This window comes from Haliotis asinina, chromosome 3, assembly GCF_037392515.1.
Source record: "Haliotis asinina isolate JCU_RB_2024 chromosome 3, JCU_Hal_asi_v2, whole genome shotgun sequence".
NCBI lineage: Eukaryota > Metazoa > Mollusca > Gastropoda > Lepetellida > Haliotidae > Haliotis > Haliotis asinina.
This window is the reverse complement of record NC_090282.1, coordinates 25,211,798-25,233,632: the sequence shown is the minus strand read 5'-3', so window position 1 is coordinate 25,233,632 and position 21,835 is coordinate 25,211,798. Positions and strand designations below refer to the sequence as shown.

The 21,835-nt window shown below is 37.7% G+C and overlaps 2 protein-coding genes across 2 annotated transcripts in view; both read left to right on the top strand.

Moving 5' to 3' along the window:
* LOC137278803 (probable E3 ubiquitin-protein ligase HERC1) overlaps positions 1 to 6,958 on the top strand; it is a 79,404-nt gene extending 72,446 nt beyond the window's left edge. The window contains exons 72-78 of the mRNA XM_067811313.1: positions 2,273 to 2,349; positions 2,674 to 2,845; positions 3,274 to 3,354; positions 4,084 to 4,236; positions 4,730 to 4,863; positions 5,065 to 5,236; positions 5,381 to 6,958. Coding sequence (XP_067667414.1) covers positions 2,273 to 2,349; positions 2,674 to 2,845; positions 3,274 to 3,354; positions 4,084 to 4,236; positions 4,730 to 4,863; positions 5,065 to 5,236; positions 5,381 to 5,569 — 978 coding nt within the window. The 3' untranslated portion in view covers positions 5,570 to 6,958. The remainder of the gene's footprint in view (positions 1 to 2,272; positions 2,350 to 2,673; positions 2,846 to 3,273; positions 3,355 to 4,083; positions 4,237 to 4,729; positions 4,864 to 5,064; positions 5,237 to 5,380) is intronic.
* Positions 6,959 to 17,199: 10,241 nt separating this feature from the next.
* Positions 17,200 to 21,835, top strand: part of LOC137277729 (long-chain-fatty-acid--CoA ligase ACSBG2-like) — a 53,687-nt gene continuing 49,051 nt past the window's right edge. The window contains exon 1 of the mRNA XM_067809624.1: positions 17,200 to 17,306. The gene's annotated coding sequence lies outside the window, so the exon portion shown is untranslated. The remainder of the gene's footprint in view (positions 17,307 to 21,835) is intronic.

Here is a 21,835-nt window from a genome sequence, read left to right as displayed (position 1 = left end):
AGTGGATGCTACATCAGGAGATATTCGAAGAGACTATCTCCCGGTTGATTGGGTCGTTCCAGGTGGATCAGTTTGCCTCAGGGGAAACAAACCAGAATCCAGTGTTTTGCTCTCGGATGCCCAGGATGCTTTCCAACTCGATTGGACGGGCAGGGTATTGTGGGCGTTCTCGCCTCTACCACAGATTCCCAAAGTCCTCTCACAGCTTGCCACTCAACCAGCTCGAATGTTAGTGCTCCTTGCACTGCTTTTGTCGTCTCAAAGCTGGTTTCCGGTAATTCTCAGGTTTCTGCCTCTGCCTCCTGTCCTATTACCCTTTCGACCGGACTTACTATCCCAGAAAGGAGCGACACACCCAAATCCCAGGATTCAGTGGGTGGCTTGGCGTTTGTCAGAAATCGCCTGCAAGCGAGCGGAATTCCTGCACCAGTTGCAAACACAATTCTTGCTTCTCAGAGGGATTCAGTATGAGGATAGATAGGCCTGTTATGCACGTTGGTGTGTCGACAGGGGGATTCTTGATCCCTTCTCTTTAGTTTTAAGTATTGGAATTTTTTTACAGTCTCCGATAGAGACCGGTGTAGCCGTGTCCACTATCTGAATCTATTCCACAGCTATTTTGGCATTTCATATTCCTGTCGACGGTGCTCTCTTGGGGCAGCACCCTCTCGTGCGCCGCTTTCTAGCAGGTGTGGATAGAATCCGTCCAACTGTCCGGCTGATTAGTCTCCCAAGGGGGGGTCGTTCTTGACTGGCTGTCTGGTCCTCTTTTTCACGAGCTGTCGTCTCTTTCTCTCCAGCTGTTAACTTGGAAAGTTGCCTTTCTTGTGGCGGTAGGCAGGTAGGCGACATTCAAGCAATGTTAGCATATCCTGCTCTGACTGTCTTTCTTACGTCCTAAGATCGCAGGCACTTTCATGCTACAGCACCTATTGAGCTACCCACGCTCATCCTCCCCTGTCTAGTACCTCTCTTCGACATGTTCACGTCTTAGACGTTTGTAAAACTATCCGAGCTTATATCAAACAAACAGCTGATATCTGGAAGGATAAACAATTGTTCTGCTGTTGTGGTGGAGGGAGAACTGGTCTGCTGGCGAGCTAGCAGACCATCTCAAGGTGGCTTGTCTCTGCCATTTGAATGGCTTACCCATGGGTTAACCATACCTAATGGGTTAAAAGCTGATTCTGTTAGGGCAGTGGCTACATCACAGGCTTATGCAGCAGCACTGCCCATTGAGGAGATCTGCTCAGCAGCTATTTGGAGCCGGCTGAGCACATTCATCTGACACTACCATTTGGACAAGCACTCGCGGAAGCATGCTCGGTTGGGCCAAACAGTTCTCACCAGTGGGCCCTGTCCCCCTAGCTGAATGAGCTTTCGATCTTACAACCTTGTATACATTCTTTCTGGCGGTGGGTTCCACAGAATCATTCTTATTGGTGATGGGTATTTACTGGTGGTGGTAACAAAATTTTACATTATAACATTGACATACGCTATTATTTGCTTATTATTCCTGGCACTGTTTAGCTGGTTTGTGGAATGTTCAGTGTAGAGAATGGGGCGTTGGCATATGTCCATCGCTTATAAGCTCCTTGTCTGATTGACTCTTATTACCCTCATTTGCCACGGTGATTGGGTAAGTGTTTTTCTCCATCTCTTGCCGCTTTGGCAGTGTATGAGAGTGTGTGAAGGGTACACGTTAGCAGACAGAATGCCTCTCCCAGACTCATGTTTGTTGGGAGTCTGTCTTATGCTATATATGTACCCCAAGGAGGACTTCTTCTGAAAAAGAATTATGCAAACCTGTAGAGGTTATGAATTCTTTGAAGAATTCTGTCTGACTAGTTCAGCATGAAAAGTAAGATACGAGGTAGACCGCGAGAGTTACCGGCTCTTGGCTGTTGGGCTCACAAGACAAAAACGAAATTTTTGTTTTGTAAAATATTTATTGAAATATTGTTACAACCGTCGTAGGCAGTTTAAAATGGACATGTTAATGCTATATATGTACCCCAAGGGGGACATTCTTCAAAGAATTCATAACCTCTACAGGTTTGTATAAATTTTTTTCATCAGAAAACACTTCATTTTAACTTTATTATGAATCATCATACACCCATACAGAAATGGTGTCAAGATTATTCAGTAATAAAACAGTATATTGACAGATTAATTAATACTGTATTCACAGTATGGAATAGTGACTTTATTGCAACATGTCAGTATGTTCATGTCGAGCTGATCCCTGTTAACTTTTCTCCAATAGGAGTTGGAGTCTGGAGTTGTTCCACTACTGATTCCGACACCAAATGCCAGGAATGAGTCAGGAAACAACAGAGACAGGTAATTTATGTATTGAAAATTATAGCCTTTAATTACAAGTTGTTATACAACAGGATCAGTTAGGTAGCCTAGTGGTAAAAGCATTCACTTGTCACCCCAAAGAAGGGTTCAATTCCCCATATAGGTACGGTGTGCAAAGCCCATTACAGGAGCTCCCCACCATGATATTGCTAGAACATTGCAAAAAGTGTGATAAAACCATGCTCACTTACTCACTGACTGTTAAACAACACTTTATTAATCTGCTAGCTCATACTAAGTGTTGTGATGTATGTCAAACTAGTAGTTGCCCTAAAGTTACGCAACCCTGATATCTAAATTTAGATTCTTGCTGAACCCTTCCTTGACATCAGAGGAAAACATGGTCCTGTTCCGGTTCCTGGGTATTCTGTTCGGAGTGGCAGTACGGACCAAGAAGCCACTTGACCTCCACCTGGCCCCATGTGTGTGGAAGTTGATTGCTGGCATGCCACTCAAGGTCGAGGACTTGGAAGAGGTGGGTACAGTCTCATTCTCTTGTACTTTCCTTGCATATCTCATAGAAAAGGATATTAGATCTTGTTCTTAAATGACATGGAAGTTGTTATGGGGACTGGGAGAGACACAGTTATTATGATGTTTCATCATATTCCTTTACATTATCCCCAGTATTTGTCTATGTTCAGTGTCTATATTGGGTTAATATATACTGAACAGCAAAAGAAATGCTAAAAATGAAACCTCATGAAGGTAAGTATTCATGTTTATGTCTTCTTTTTAAATACATGACAAAATGCCAGCGTTGCATTTCTTTTGCTGTTTGGTATATGTTACTGTAGCATTGCATAAATGTATTGACTCATGTGTGTTCCTATTTAAATGTTTGAAATTAAGATTGTTTTGTTTGAACAAAGCAATAAACACTGTGATTCTGTCGTGTGTCAGGTGGACCACTTGTACATACAGAGCCTGAGAGGTATCCAGGACATCCATGAGAATGGTGTTAATGAAACCAACTTCCATGAGGTGAGGACACAACAAATAGAATGGCTAACTACATTCTGACATCATTAAACTTACTGACATACAGATTTTGGTCTTCAGCAGATAAAAAAATTAATTTTGAGGTAACCTCTCTGTAGCTTAGATATCTCTTATTTTAATCTAACCACTTCAAAATGGTATTTCAAACATATAAGTAAGAGATGACATGTTTAAATGTGAACTGGTGGCATGGGATCTGTCTTGTGTTTGGCAGGGGGATGGGGAGGGGTATTTTTTTGTATTAAGTGATACTTGCCTTAAACACTGAAATCATATTGTTGTTATTTGGACGTCAAGTCATCTGACTGACAAGTTGGAATGGAGTTATTTACAACGTCATGGTAGAATGAATGCATTGACCTGTATGACTGAGACAGTATCTTTGATGATGTATCTTTAATTAAAACAAGCTTTCATGAGCTTGTAATGTGTTTATTGGAAGAGGTGTTGAGGGCAATAAATATTCTTGCCATGCACACTTTCACTAGCATATCTGTGATGGATGATAAAATGTTTACTGCTGTTGTGGAATTGCAAGCAATTAAAATATGCATAGTCCTTCTTCTCCTTGTTATTATGTGTTATGAATATAATTTAGGAACTGTGTTTCTATTTAAATATATTCATTTTCGAGACAGGTTGTTAGTATACATTCAACCAACCTCACAGGTTTGTCTAAGTTTATTTTTGTTTATTTTGTCTTGTTCGTAGTTCATCCCTATTGACTGCTTTGAGGGTCAGAGTTGTGATCAAAGAATGGTTGCCGTTGTGACAGGAGGCTTCAATATCCCCCTCCACTTCCACAACCGCAAGGAATATGTGGAGCGTGTTATGCAGCACAGGCTCCATGAGATGGACAAGCAAGTGAGTAGTCTCGGCAAGGACAAGCAGTGAAAATAGCAAGATTATTAGTTAGATTGATTGATATGGAGAGAAAAGATAATCAGTGCTGTCATTTTCACTTTTAATGATAGTATGTTGATCAAAAAAAAATAATAAATACTTCTTCAGTATGATCCATGAAGCATGTTTGACTTGACACAAAGCAAAATTTTGACATTTTGTCTTTTGACTAGGAATGCGCATTAAATGTGTGTGTGTTTTTTGGTGTGGTTAGGAATCATGTTGTTTGAAGAATTATTTCTTTGTAATGTGTATGCTTTTTGCAATAAAAAACTATGATCATTGTGAAATAGTACCTGATGGAGGATACCTGTTTGAACCGATCGTATTCTGCTTCAGAGCAGTATATACATGGAGAATTCCTTTATAACCTATCCAAAATCTAATACCAAATACAGGTTTGTCCCACATACAGTTGTTGTCCACTTGTGATATGTATGTTCTTATTGGTCAGGCTGCAGCAATAAGAGAAGGGATGTCTTGGATCATCCCAGTGCCCCTGATATCTCTCCTGACAGCACAGACACTGGAACAGTTTGTGTGCGGGACTGCAGAGGTGTCCATTGATGTACTCCGCAAAGTTGTCAGGTCTGCACTCCACTAATAACTGAAATACAAAATTAGAAATTTCTATTCTCTTGAAAGGTTTATATATGTGATGTGATGTAACATGTTTTAAACTAACATAGGTAAATTAAGTTTGATATATGTGAAATAATTGCTTTTATGAAAGTTGACAATAGCAAACTGTTGTTGTACCTGAAGTGTCTGCTTTATTTTGGGCATCAGGTACAGAGGAATAGATGAGTGCCACATTATCATTCAGTGGTTCTGGGATGTTCTTGAGGCCTTTACTAATGAAGAGAGGATCCAGTTTCTCCGCTTTATATCTGGACGAAGTCGTCTTCCAACAAACCCTGCTGACATCACACAGCGCTTCCAGATTATGACCTCAGATAGGGTGAGTGTCTTACCACTTACGCAGTTCATTCATATGATACGTATCGTCACAAAATTCCTTCATCAGTCAACACGAGGGGAAATGCTTGGACCTTTTGCACTGACTGTTCTTGTGTGTAATATTGTGCTTTTGATGACGTTGCAGGGAGTAGACAGCCTGCCCACTTCACAGACATGTTTCTTCCAGCTGCGTCTTCCTGTGTACAGCAGCAAAGAGATGTTAGCAGAGAAACTCCGCTATGCTATCAACAACTGTCGTTCCATCGATATGGACAACTACATGTTGGCCCGCAACATTGACACTGGACCAGGATCAGATGAAGATGTGGCTTGATGTTATCGTCAACATCTTGTGTAATTCCACAATACAGTTTCTGGTCCTTAAAAATCAGGACTAGTTTGTCTTGCTCTCCATATCACAAGTTAATCCCACGAGACCAACTTTCAAGCAATATATTAAGATGAATGTTGTTTTAAAGATGAGTATACACCAGAACATTGCTATAATCAAAGACTGCTATTGTGATGTCCTGTTGATACCGTCACTGAAGTGAAATTTCAGGATGGACATGAAACAACAGATTAATGTTGTAATGGAATGCTCAGAAACTGACATTTCACACCAATCTGAAGCACAATAATAGCACTAGATATATTTAAGTTGATGTAGTGGTGTTTGTCTGATCAAAAACCTGTTTGAGTGCTCGTTACCAGTGTATGAAATAAGCCCAAAACACAGTCAAACAACAGGGCTGATAACTTCAAAATGTTATCAGCCAGAAATGGATTTAACCAGACCAGACAATCCAAAGAGTATTACTCAGATGTATGGAACATGTTATCTAATGTGTTTACCAGACCATCGGGCTATGCAGCTGTATATTTAGACCATCATGTCAGAAATCTATCCTGTCTCTGATGGTCAGACAGGACTTATTTCATACACTGTCATTGCAGTTCTTATATACAAGAGATTGTATGAAGATGTTTACCAGTATTAGTTGAGTGTTTTTGCTGAGACTGACAGTTATGTGCAATATTCCATTTATTTGACTGTTACGTTTTTACAGTCAACTGGAAATCACTGCCACATCAAACATTCAATCTCATGTTGACTCCCATTAAAGTACTTTCAAATATAAATAAGTACAATGCCTTGTGGCATTGAGATATTATCTGATTGAATTTATAGTGTGTGTATGTACAAATGCGAACCCTACCCATTTAAAGTGATTGTTAGATTTGAAATTGATGTGGGAAAAGTTACATAAATTGTTCTGAGTTTTTTTTGTTGTTGTTTGTTTGCATATTTTAAAAGTATGTATTGTCCTTGTGGAATGTGGACAACCTTTAGATGTGACAATTAAGGATGACAGATATCCAAGTGAAGTTATGTGATTACCACCAGAGAGGAAAGAAATGTTTTGACAGTGTTATAGCAACAGACTGCCATGGAATTGTCAATGATTGAAAGGTTATATGAAAATCAGGGGCATGTCCATGTAGTTCAAATATATTCAATATTGTGCAAATGCTTCACACAATTATATCATGGACATACCTTAACTCTATATCACCTAAAGAAACGTGAGATCTGTGCATCTTTCTTATGTATCTTGAACTGGATGGTAAATAAGATCAGCTAAATATCAACAAACCATTTTGAACCATTGTAATTCAATATTTTTCATTATTAGTGTCTTTCCAGCTTAAGTGATTATTTTATCCATATACCACAATGCACTGACATTGTTTCGAGGTTGTCACTGTCAACAATATATGTACATTTGTGTTTATTCATGATTACTCCACATTGTATGAAATTGTCATATTTACACTTCATTATCAAATAATTCTCTTCAAGGCTAGAAGCTGAATCTGCTTTTTTCATATAGTCTGTTTGCAGAGAAAATGTAGCGATGAATTTCATTTCAAACAAATTAGTTTGTTTCAATTTCAAATTTATTTCTTTGTTCCATTTACTGCGCTTACCCCTTGTAATACAAACCAATAATAGTGATTTGAGTCTTTTATGAAACAACTTTTATAATATGTTGAATGAAATTCTGATGTTCGTTTGACAAGGTAAAATTGTGAGGATTCATAATTTTTATTTTAACTTTGTTTTATTTACTATTAGAGTAAAATCCATTTACTCGTTTACGTTTCACTACAGACTGTAAACAATTCTTGAAAATAATATTTAGAACAAGGAAGTACTTCAAGAAGATTTGACAAGAGTTATGTCCCTTGTCTCATACCAATCCAGTTATTTCTGAGGCATCAGAATTCTGTTGCATCCCTGTGTCATACAAGCAATCATCTATTGTGGGTTCAAATCATGGTACAGCCTGTTTTTAAACTGAGGTTGATCTGCCCCATACCCATATCCTTGGGTTTTACCAAGTGGTAAACACTTAGGCCTTGCCTAAGTTTGGGCATTCCTCCCATATTAAGCTGGTATTGCTGTAGTATGCTCATTCAGTGTTGTGTGTACTGCCAGGCTGCCATCACACTTGTAGGAATAGTAGACGTCATTATGTGGGATACACTGCCCGTTTAGGTTGTGAAATATCTGTAGCACTGATTAAATGGGTTTGTCTCTTGAACAGATATTGGAACATGCATCCTTCTGATCATTCACTGAATTTATATGGTCAGGACTTGATAATTTTAGCTCATTCATTGCATGACATCCTACATTTCCTGTTTTAATTTGGCATATGTCGGAGTAAGTGAATAAATAGCATGTCCAAATTTAGCAAGAGTAACTACTAGTTTTGACAACACCAGTACTTGGGCTTAAAATAGTGTGGACAATATCTCCTTCACCCAAATCAAAGACCCGGTAGTTGGCAGTATATACATATTAATAGCTGATCGAGTGTCTGTAGTGTATCAGTCAAAACTATTGTCCGTTTTATGACTTATATATTTCCTTGGTTATCATTGTCATTATTACTTTGGAATAGTTAGTCTTAATGTAGAATTTGTTTTTGTCCTAAGAGTCAGACTCGTGAGGTAAAAAGTCTTTTTGTTTCATTTTTCTTAAATTTCTGTCTGACCTTTCCGTGAATGAAATAATAAATGCAAACCAGAATGGAGACACTCATTATTTAGAGCACTAAACTACTGAATATGAATTAGAAATGTTTTGAGAATTAACAAGAATTCCTGTTCAATCCCTTTGTTGGTGGCTTTCACAGTTCAGGTATTTTCTAAATGTATCCTCTATATTTTTGTTATTAAAGTATTTTTGTAATGTGTCAAATGTACAACAATCACAAATGAAAACCACATGGTTTATTATTTGTTGACAGACCTATAGATATTAGGTTTTCGTCTAGGTATTTGTCTAGCTTCAATAAACATGCATATTTGTAATTACATAACAGAAATTGAAATGTGTATAGGAAACAGAAATACATGAAATATTACTTGTACATCATGTCAGAGTATGTGTTTATATCATACAACATTGTGTATCTGAGACAAATACATGGGTAACAACTTCTTTACTTGTTTCTCACAATGCTTCTGGGCTAGCTGTTGCCCCTACTTCATCTGGTATTACTCCACCAACTCCTAAATGCCTTTGAAGAATTTCAAAATTTTATATATTTACATATCTATTTGTGAGTACATATATATATATGAAGGTTTAGTCCATTTGAAGACACTTTTCAAATCTGCATAAATTAATCCACCCTTTTCCCTAGTTGGTAACATTACCAAAATTACCCAGAAGTTCAGTATACTGATGATCTTTCCCCACAAGAGTAGACTAAAGCTTAGTGTCTGAATACATAATTTTGATTGTAACAAACAAGCCTATTTAAATTGAAAAGGAGCCCCAGCCAATGAGAGATTCAGATTCCCTGAACCTAGGGAAATCTAGACTTGCTTTATTCAGAGCCTTAGCACTGCAGGGAGGGCTAGGCTGTAGGGAAAATAATGTGGTTCAGGGACAGTGATATATAGTATCTCCCTAGACTCCAACAACATCATACTCTTGTGATTATTATTTACAACTATGGAAGCCTCTTGATATGAGACTCGCTTCAGTGTCTTCAGTTGAGAACTTTGTCAAATTATATTAAACTATGTTCATAGTATATTTATAATTAACTCAGGTGATTTTTTTGGGGGGTGGTCCAGTCCATTCGCTGTATATTTTTGTTTGAAAAGCTGAAAAATTGTTAAGTGCAGCATTAAACAACAACAACAAAAAAAAGTTGAAAAGCAAACAACAAACTACAGGTACAAGGAACGAAAATGACTGGTCCTATAGAGTTTGTTATAACTGTAGTATTCTGTTGATATGTGTCTGTGCTACCAGCTACCAGACTGTATACATCTAGTAGTATCAATCCAACTTGCTATCTGTACATTCTGTCTACAGTAATTTATGGTTTCTTGTTTTGGGAGTGTTGACTGAGTGTACCGTTGTGAAAATGTTCATTTATTGTGCCAAGCATTTGGCTGTGATGATCTTTCATATGATAATTATAATTCTAGCTTTTGCTACCCAGAAACCCATTTCTTCATTAAAGAGTATTTTGTAAAAGTAAATAGAATTTTGTTTATCTCTAGCTTAAGACAGACATTAACCTTGTCTTTTGGAAACATTTAGTCTTGTGCAAGAAATGAGAATATTTGTTGTGATGTCTTAACAAATACTAGTATCATATGGAGGCATGTTGTCATTACACATGAATACACCTCTGACCCATTAAACGTGGAAGGAAATAGATATTTTTGTCATAGCATGTGCAGTAGATGTTATGTGTGTCCACTTCTGTATTTATCATGTAATTTATTTTGGATATTTTGGGATATGTCCTGTTGACCTGATCATGTTACTGGGTAGTTAACATGAGTCAAATTGTGTATGGGTGATAATGAGACTAATGAAAACTTATGTAAATTGTTGATTTATTGATTTCATCAAACTTAATGTCATCCTTTGTATTATAAATATCAGGTTATGATAATTAATGTATGTTGATTAAGTACTGTCTAGATCGCCATTTTACTGGCTGTATAAACATTGTACATATTATTAGTACAATACTGTCAACATTTACCTTTACAGGAAAATGTAATTTTTCATCTTGAAGAAGATTTGTACTCACTAGTAATACATTTCAAGTGTATGTTTATTTCAGGTGTTTTTCTGTAAGTTTGTCAGGTTTCAAGTCTGAAATTAAATATGCTGTTAGACCAGGCATGAAAGTCACTTTGATTCTGTGCTTCTATTTCAGCTGAACTGAAGATAAATTACATAATTAGTATTTCAGTGTCTTTTCATTACAGTTTCACTTTGATAATACAGTAAATTGACTTCAGAACATCTTTACTCAATATGTAGGTCAGTGAAGCAGACATGTTTCATGGATGATTCCACCAGTATTTGTGCAGGCTTGTTCCATCTATTTGTGTGTCTGTCCACGTGTGGACTGAGTGAGTGTTGTTGTAGCCTTGTGATGTGGATTGCTGCTATTTATTGCCAATTGTTTGCCTAGCCAAAGCCCAGTTATTTACAGTCTGCAGTTATGCAGTTGGAATATTGCTGGTGCTGGCATTAAATATAATTTACTCTCTCTCAGGGTTGGTGAAAGCATCTTAAAGATATTGGTCAAGCTCTATATGGCAACATATCAGCCTTTCATAGATAATGTGTGTTTAGTATTCAGTCAGTTTCAACAGTATTGGAATTTGTACTCAGATGCCCCTTCTTCCTCTTCTTACAGATGTGAGGACGGTCAGCTGTAGATATTCTTAAAGGTCACATGCAACATAAAACACAACTTGCAGACTCTGATACCTTTCGGTATGCACTTCCCCGAAACCTTCCCTGAATCATTAAAAAGACCAACTTAACCTATAACGTTGAAAATAAACGAGATGAAAAAAGCCTGCAATATGAGAGTTCAAACGATTCACTAATTTTCCCCCAGCACTGGGGGGGAAAAAGTGGTCTCAACAGCTATGCTGCACTGTGCCCATAACGCATGCGCAGGGAGTAGGTTCGCGGAGCTTGAAACAGTATGCCTGCCTTGAGTATGAGGTCATGAACTGTAGTCTTATCTTTGTTGCGTACTCAAACAAGTAAATAATCTACTTGTTACATAAAAAAAATATAAAAATAAACAAAACAAACACATGTTGATTGTGATTAGCAGACTGTCACAGAGAAAAGTGAATGTCTGGTTTACTGACACGTATATGTCTGCCAGCTTGTCTGCTGATGACAATATGCATTGCACAACTTCAGTTACTGACCATTTGCAATTTGAAATTAACACCTATCGGGCTTACAAGCCATAAACAAAGAGACGGCTAAGTGTAATGGCAAATGAACCATTGGGCAATGACTAGGCGGTTTACACATGACTGCACACCCACCGGCCCTCACTGGGTTCGGTATCACTGCTATTTCGCATTGAGGGAGATAAACACAATACAAAGTATTGCACTTTTAATTTGCATTTAAATGCTTAGAATTTTGTTTATTTGTTTTTTCACAATACATTTTATATATCGTGAACAAGTGATAACTGTGTTTTAATTATGTTTGATGTCTTGGTTGCATGTGACCTTAATTTGACTAAGTGTGGTCTTTGGTGTCACCTTGGCATTTTGAAACTTCTAAGGTGAATTCACTGAAGGCCTATAATGTGAGATCTGCAACATTAAAATGATGAGGATGAGTGAGACTCATTTTATCCAGTTGACTTTTTCCCTCTGTGTTTCCAACAATATTACTGGTGACTTTATAGATCCATGCTATTGCTTCCTTGCAGATGTGCTTTATGATTTGCTGGAACCATTGTAAATAAATGATATGTTCCTTGCCTAAAGCTACTTTTTCCCTTTTTGACAGAGATATGAACACCATACAGAGAAATTTGTTCTCAATATCTAGATTGTTTAGGAGGGGGCTGTTATGTATCAGCCAAGAAATGCAAATGGAAATGCATTGTCACACATTTTTTTGTGACTTTTTATTTCAGCACACCACGGTTACATGTTACATGGACAAAGTTTGCTATGTTTAATAATGAATGAAGAGAGTTATGGACAAAGTTTCATTGTGGCAATTAATTATAATAGTGATAGTAATAATGGGGCTGTAGTGTATGTTTGTGTCATGAGTAATATACCAAACTACAGGCCTTTCTAGGCGTAATAGAAATTTGACTTCATGTTATTATGCAGTGAGGGAAATTGATTGGTATGTTAATATAACATGTCCAGTACAGGGAGAGAAACATACACATTTTAATGGAAATCTAATTTGTCACATAGCAGTAGAAGGTATATCACATATATATCAAAGATTGCAATTTTGCATATGTTTTTTATGTTTTTTTTCAATCAAGATCAGATGATTTTGTAATGTCAAGTATCCGGGCAGTCCAAAAAGACAACTTCCTTTGAGTGTTCACATTCTTCTGTTGATCAATGTTGATCAATGTCCAAAGATCAAAAACTGTGAGTCACAACTTAATGAAATCATGTCAATATCGGGTGTGTCCTCCATGGGCGTTCACAACTGCAATACAACGTTTCCTCATGGATTGGATGATGCATCCACACAGCTTGGGGAATGCGCCGCCATGTTTGTACCCACATGGCACCACTCTCCTGCAAGGTCTGTGAAGGGTCCCTTACTTGATGAAGCCGCTTGCCTAACACATCCCACACATGCTGTATGGGGCTGAGGTCGGGATATTGATGCCAGCATTCCTGAGGAAATTCGTTCTTAAATCGGCCATATGAGGTTTGGCGTTATCCTGTTGGAATGTCAGACCTGGGCCATGAGCTGCCATGAATGGCAAAACCTCTGGAACAAGCACCTGATCCCTCTATGCTGCTGCATTAAGGTTTCCGTAGATGACAATGAGTCGGGATTGAGCATGATTGTTGATAGCACCCCAAACCATAATGCTACCTCCCCCAAATCGATCCACTTCCTGTACGCAACACTGAGCATTGCATTCTCCTTGTCTTCTCCAAACTCTAACTCTTCAATCAGCAGAGCTTAATGTGAACCTTGATACATCACTAAACACAACCCTATTCCAATCTCACTGGGTCCATCTCAAGTGCCATCATGCCCAGAAAAGACATTGGTGTCAATGGAAACGGGTTAGAATTGGTCCACGATATGGTCGCCATGCATGAAGACGAGCAGAGCGCAGGCAATTTCGAATGGTTTGGGCAGTCACTCGACCTCAAAACAATGCATTCCCAGTGGATGAGACAGTGACAAACCGATCACGCAAATGACGTAAGACAATCTGTCGGTCCTCTGCGTGTGACATCACGTGCGGTCGACCAGGACAGGGGCAGTCAGCTGTGGTGCCAGTTTGATGGACATGTGTGTGGAGATAATGGATGGTCTGTCAACTACATCCCATAACCCTCGCAACATCAGTGACGGACGCTCCTCCATTCAGCATGCCAATGGCACGTTCACGCTGAATGTTTGACAGTCGTCACATTGCAAATTAACGAATAATTAACCATAAAACTGTGTTTTTCTGAGATGACACTCTACTCTGCTACCGTGAGATCAACTGCACGTGTATCAATAGGTCACATGACTTGTGGCACGTGGAAACATGATTTTAGCATGCAGTGCTCTCCCCCTTGCTACATGGGGCCAACCAGTAGAATGAATGTGTGATGTAATGCCCATGACAATGCATTTAACCATAATCACAACAAGAACTCTCTCAAGAAAAGTTTCAAAACACTATTTGAAAAATAATGAGTGTCAAGTGTTTATTTTTGCTGAGTTTATTTGTGTCTATTAATTTCATTTTTAAGAGTTTTTTCTTTACTTTATGAATATTGCTGTATGCAAAAATATATATTGGAAATCACATGATTCATTCAATCAACTTCATTATCATATTGATATGTCACATCATTTCATAACAGAGATACAAATACAGTATTGGAACTCATTCAATGCCCAAGAAAACAGTGTACTGTATGTTGTATACCCATCACATTCTGCATGCTGACATTGTACTACCCATCCACTGAGCAGTGTGTCATATCAGAGGCAAACAAGTATTGGGTTATACTGCATTGTAACACTGATGAATAAGCACAGCTCACACAGTATGAGGTAACCAATTACGTTTGATGACTTGATGACAACCATTATACTTTGGACAATTTCATTATGAACTATACACACTGACGGATGTTTAAAGTTAGTTCTTCACAACATTCACAGGTGCTGCTATTCTGCAGGCTAGCAACAGGTGCTGCAAATGACAGATGTTAAGTGTCTGTCTCTATGTTGTTGCACTTGGTGTTAGGTTACACTATCAGTTGGACAACAAATACAACAAAGAAAGATACACCACACATTGGAATATAATGGGACTTTCAGGGGTTTTTTTCAGGTTTCAATTTGCAGGTACTTTGCAGGACATTTTGCCAGAGTAATTTTATGTTGTTGGTGAGGAATTTACATGGTGAATATACTGTGAGGGAAGAGAGAGTGAAAATAGACATTTATTTTATCAAAGTCTATTTGAGATATAAATCATTAACTATTAACAGTTTTAGCAATAATAATAACAATGATATCTAACAACCATTCATGGTGAAAGATACTTTGTTGTCTTTAAAACAAACACATGTACAGGTTTCAGAAAATATCATCATCTATTTTTATGTATATGTGAATACAGCTACATACTCCAATGATATGAAGTGTAAGGGACCCTTTTCACTTGCTACTTTGAACACTTATGGCTGTCACTTCCTGTGTCCTGTCTTACCCTAAGGCAAACAGCAAATCATGCCCTTCCCCATCTTGACAACTTTGGCATAATAAACATGTTTACATGAATGTAAGTCATAATATTATGTAACGTACAAGGTATTAGTTCTTGATGTAAATTTAAAACATCGTCCGCACTTGTAGAACTTGGTCAGTTCCAATCACCCTGCAGTTAGTGATCAGTCATATACTAACAGGATCATTTGACATCTAATCAATCTATCCTTGTTTAGTCAACTCACTGATAAACTGTTATCTAATGCATGGTTCATAGCTATTGATGTTGCATTGGTGGTTACTGCATCAAGTCTTCCTTGACTGCTGGAAAAAAAGGTCTTTAAGGAAAGTCTTAAGTAATTACAAATTAATATGTACATAATATATATAATTCATGTCAAATGAACATCTCTATAAAATCAACTATTTCATTTCTGAACGTTCTATTGTATATTTATATCAATATTTCAACATAATATGCCATACCTAAAGGAAATCCTCAGGACGTATCATATGAGGTTATTTCAGTGAATCTGCATGTTAGTTGTTATAGTTGATAACAGCCTTAGCAAAACTATTTGACATCATCACTGTAAAAATCACAGATGCTGAAGGGTATTATCAGGGAGACTATTTACAAATTGTTGTTGCAGATTATCCCTGGTATTATCAGTGAGTAGTTCATGCCCTAACATCACAGATCATTACAACTATCTAGTGGCAGACAAAAATACATAATTCAAACCTTCAGTTACTATTGTCAAGTTTAGTGTCATTAGAATAGAGAAAAATATAATTTGAAATATCTATATTCTGTTTGGCATTTTCCTGAAATGTGACAGGAATGTATAACTGTACTATATTTTCATCATGTGCATGCATGGAGTAGAGGTGAATATTTCACCTCATGTTTACATGTTTCTTAGTAAGCAAGCCCCCACACAATGGGACACAAATATTTTATCTGATTATTAGGGTCTTAAAGCTGATTATTTAGGTGAAGTAATTTTAATGAATAGCAAATGAAGAATGAATTCTTGTAACAGTACTAGGTTTAATGTATGTAATTTACCATTACAGTGAAAGAAACTTATGACTTTATTATTTTTTACTCAGCATTTACAAACCCCTCCCCCCCCCACCCCCACCCCATCCCATCCCATATTTTCCATTGTCCAAATTATTTTATTTCTTTCCGGATAAACCACCACGATTTCATCCAGATATTAGTATCTGCATAAACAAAAAACAAAAATGAAGCAGTTCATTAAGTATGTCATACAAACACATATTCATTACATCACACGTCAGTTGTAACCACTTGTCACATTCACTGGACTGATTCCTGTGTGTTGTAATTTGTTTAATGAACAATACTACAATGGACACCTAATTTCCTATTTCCTTGTTACAACATTGTAATCTCTCCCGCCCCCCCAAAAAATCCAAACAAAAAAAACACACACAATACACAAAAAAAAATCGTGACTCTCATTGTTTCAACGAAATGGTCATATTGTCATACACGAGAATGACATGGTTTGTCATGTGACACTGGCATCGTTGGTCATCATTATCGTACGATTCCACGTGTCTTGTGCATCACCATACTATAAACACCATGCACCAACGTAACGAGACAGAAAATGCGTTTCGCTGTATCGTACGATACACGCATCCAACACATAAGGGAAGACAGGTTGTTGACGTTGAAAGAGAAAATAGATGCTATTCATTTGTAAATAAACTATTAACCCAAATATTGTTAACATGTTCATCATTTATTTTTCAGGGTTGGTAACTGATAAGTATCTGTCAGAACACATCATCACAATCAAACATTTATTTACAGTTCAACACCTTTACACCCCTACACTAAAAATAGACTGTGTGGGAATGACCCCCATTGATGATTTTCACTAACGTGATTGGCGATAGCGAATAGCAGTAACCAATGAAAACAAAGTTGTTATTGGCGGGGGAAAGGAGGCTCTACATAATTTTTGTTTATTTCATCGTGTGAGTTAACAATTTCATGTCTAGGTTTTTGACAGAAAACATTTCCCATTTTGGTTTCGTCGAATACTGGGGTCGTTTTCTCAAACAGATGTCCATTTCATAACTACTATTCCCACGAAAAGACAAACCAAATCTTTCACTTTGAATGTGCACCGATTAGGTCAAGAAGCCGTCACACGCCTGTGATTTTGCAGCCGAAAGTGTGAGAATATTCAGCGACTCCGAAAAGTACCAGCGATTTAAGGTATTGTATTATCTATTTGTTTAATGGTATCCCTATTCACATGTACTCATAGGCTTCTTCCAGGCAGACCTATGTGTTCACATCTTACACGTGGAGTACCTCGTCAGGGTCACGCCTCCTCCTAGCCCTTGTCATGCACTGTCTACTTGTATGTGTTTTTTTTTTAATTAATCACATATGATATGTGGATATAGAATGTAAAAAACTTTAAACTGACGACCTTTTTAACTACTCAAACCCTTATTTTTCAAAACTGCTGGGGGGCTGGGTGGGATGGATCATCAACTGCCCATGTCCCCCAGTACAGTAACAGTTCCGCCAGTAGCTGAAACGTATCTTATTTCTTTTATGATTATATCAAGGGGTTAGTGTTTAGGTTTTGGGTTTAGATTTAAGCGTTATGTTAGGTTAGGGTCGAGGTAGGCTTGCTGTAAACACTATTTAAAAACCACCTATTTTACTGTAAATCTTAGGCATAGAGTGATAAAAAGATATGGGGATTACGGTCGGGAACCCTTCTGCCCATATAAATGTTCCTTAATCCTCAGAGCAAATGTTAAGTAAACAAGAAGAACCCACCCCACTACCGGCTTGTCATGTGCACAGTTGATAACCCTCCTCCAGATCATTTGTACAAAACTGATGACACACCACACCCCCACCTCCCCAGAACACCCCCAATATCATCATCATCATCATCTTAATCATCATCTTAATCATCATGATATCTTAATCATCATCTCACACACTCACACCAACCATAAATCATGAATGGCAGAAATATTTTTTTAAAAAAGGAACTTGATTTTTTGTTAGTAATTGATTTCCATTTGTGATCATTTGTCTCCAAAAATGATTTTCAGTCTCTCTACTTGTATTATCAGATTAAAGTTTTTGGGACACCATGCATTTTTTGGAGGGTAGGTGCTCTTTTAAGCTGTATCAAGGGGTCACAGAGACATTGCAAATTTTTTAACAATGTGTTTCGGAGAAAGTTATTTATTAAAAGGAAGTGAGATGTTTTAAAATCCATGTGATAATCAAGACAACAATATGTTCTTAAGTGTCCAAAAACCCATAACAAAATGCACACCACGATGTGTAAAAGTGTTGATCAGCAAGACTGTGTAAACGTGTTTCGATCATGATTATTCATAGAGCTAAAATATGTGCATTTCAGTCCCTGAACCTTGTCTTGAGTTGAAAGCTAATGAACATGTCCCATTAATTTGTCCAAATACACATTGAAAAACATGATAAGAGACACTTGAATCTATTGAGTGAAATACAACCCACCTCCAGTAAATGCTGGCATCACATAAGTTCATAGTGCGCAGTGCTGACGCAACATGCTCAAGGATTAAGGGTGTATTTGTTGCTCTGTGGATGACACTAGCTCATGTAGACTTTGGATTTGTACTCTTTTAAAGGTTAGTAGCTTTTTTTGTTATTGTTCTGTATTCAGTCAGATCTCTTTCTAAACATTATAGCATAAATTACCACAATAGCAGTTGATTATATGGTCCCTAGTAACACTTATCCCAGATGTTCTGATGTACAGTAGATGAACAATATCCCCATGTCAGCATAGTACAAAACATTATGAGTATTCATAAAAAGCATACAATCTGTGCATAAATCTTGAGTCCTATATCCTTACTTCGGGATTTACATTGAGTTCTATATTTGATAGTCCCAGGGACTCATGCTCGTAATTTTCAGGGGTCCTGAACTACAAATTTGGCGTCCTAGACACTTAAGTATTACTCTTGATACTATTATGTAAAGTTTAAAGGGATTCTTGTATTCAAATGCTTTTTGTGCAAATCAAGAACAAGCCCAGTGCTTCAATTTCACTGCTACAAATATGTCATTCTCAGTTGTGTCTTAAAATCTTTTGCGACATTTTGACTTATATGGGTCATTTTTATAATTGGGATTTTTTGGTTCCCCAACAAGCCAATTAAAGCACACTACCAGCAATGATATACAAATGAGTAATGATTTAAGGTAACCATTTCATGACTGGAAAGTGAAACCGAATAATTACTGAAAGTGAAACCAAGAACTTGATCAGCTAGTTTGATTTGTCATTCTGAAAGTTACTCAATCATAACAGACTCTTTAACCCCCCCGTCACCATTATTATCTGTTACCTGTCGTAATAATAGAGTGCTGCTTGTCACCTTGGTCATGACATATGCACATGTGTCTCATCATTGATGGTTGTTGTCAGTCCAGCTTGATAATAGTGTCACCATGTATATCAAGACATCACTGTATCTATTAAATCAGAAGCTGCTGTTGTTAAAGTTTGAAACATCATACATTTTCTTAATGAAAGTTGATGAATGTCTAGCAACTCTGTACTTGGTGAAATGACCTGTGAAGATCCGGGTTAGAATTATCTTCAATAACCCAAGCTTGTTCTAAAACGTGACCAAGAGGATGGGGTGATCAGGTTCACAGGTTATCAGTGATATGGGTGATACATATCATCATATCCCAATTGCGTATGTCAATGCTCATGATATTGATCACTGGATTGTCAGGTCCAGACTTGATAATTTACAGACTGCAGCACGAAATTTCGCTCGCTCGCTCACTCACTCACTCACTCACTCACTCACTCACTCACTCACTCACTCACTCACTCACTCACTCACTCACTCACACTCAAGTCCGTGGAATTGCAGGCATTCATGTTTTTGTAGCAGACTTTGACCATACATTTTCCTGTATCATTTCCACCATTACTTTTGAATAATTGATGAAATGAAAACAGAATTCAAGAAAATAAATGTATTTCTTCTGAAGCCTCAAGCAGTAGCAGGCCTTTTGAGTTTGTGACAGCTACCCTGGGTGTGGCCGAATTCTTTCACATTTTCACAAACACCTCTTGTCATCATAGTGTTGGATGGTCAATAGTCACATGTATCTTTTACATCTGACCTTGACCAAACAAGATGTCATTATCGTGACTACAACTTAGGTGGGGTTTGTAACAACATCTAAAGTCGGATCATGATTCGCAGTATATTTATGTATGACAGCATGATAACACAACTGTGCAGATATATCACTGATATATGGCTGAACTATTTGCCCCAGTGTCTATCCCCCTTCTAGGGGTCTAACCAAAGTCCAGTTCATCCAGGGTAAGTGCTGCTTTACATGTGGGCAGTTGTAGGAGCCTGGAGTGTTGGATTGTTACAGCTGTATTGATGGCACTTTGATCTTGGTTTGTAGTGTGACATTTAGTAAGCAAGTCAATACAGACACCGTCCTTGTTAATTGTAGGCTACAGGTTATAGTCTACAGTTTGAGCCAAAATAGTTTGAATCTGCTTGTAAAATTTTGCATGCTCATTCAAATAATGGTGGAATTTCACCGCACAGTTTGTTATTCTGTGATTTGTGTGACTCAGTGTGAGATATTAATATACATAATCAGTGTTAGTTTTTCCCATGAAATGTGTGTTTAAGAAAGGAAGGTATTTTCTTGCGTGATAGCTGACCCTCCTTCTAACCATAAGCTGAGAGCAACTATGCCACCTGTTGAAGTCTCAAAATGTTTAATATACCAAGGATTTTTCTACACCAGATGCCCACACTGAATCCTAAGTCTGCAGCAAATGTCTGTAAAAGGTGAGATGACAGGCATGACTGCATTATAAACTTTCACTTTCATTCAGGAAACAAGGCCAAAAAAATTTGTATTGGTGACAGCAATAAGGTGACTTAGGGTTCGCCATCAGGAGTAAGACTTTTGCTCTATGGTGAGATGGATGTAGCAGTGTCAGTGTTTGTGTTCACTTAATTTTCGTGGGGCTGGGTGAGAATGCTGGGTCCGCTTAGCCATCGTCACCCTGCGATAATTGTAACTGCCATGCCAGTAACATAGACGTACAGTAATTGTGTTTGAGCTGCTTTTGTCATGTGGAAGCTTATCTGTATCATGAATACCCTGCTAATCCACTTCACTGACTGGGGTGACCCAGTTTTGCTTGGCAGACGCAATATCCATGAAATCATGGAGGTTTTCACTTGAGGACAAGGAGATTTGTCTGTGAAATTGAAGTGTTCAGCATGTTAGGTCAAGAGAGAATAAACAACGTGATGTATATTGTGTCATTTCCTATATCATCATGGCACGTGCATGATAGATATTGTTTTGACAGATATGTGTCAGTAGACACAACATCACATGTACCTTATCGCGGTCAGTCAGCAGAAGTGTCAACAGATATCATTAATGTCACTATGTTACACATTGTCACATTATAACTGTCTTGCCAAGTCACACCCTCCTATCATACTCAGCCCTGTGATAGTTTTATTACGCAGAGCTGGATATAGCATGGAAGACTATATTTAGTGAAACTTTCAAACTACCAGTCTGACCAGCTGGTCACCACTGTCATTGATCTAAAGACCTACCACAGAACAGTGTGTGATTTAGCCACTTATCAAATACAGTTGTCTGTTTCTCAGTGTGTATAACACTTTTATACCATCTAGATTATTTAT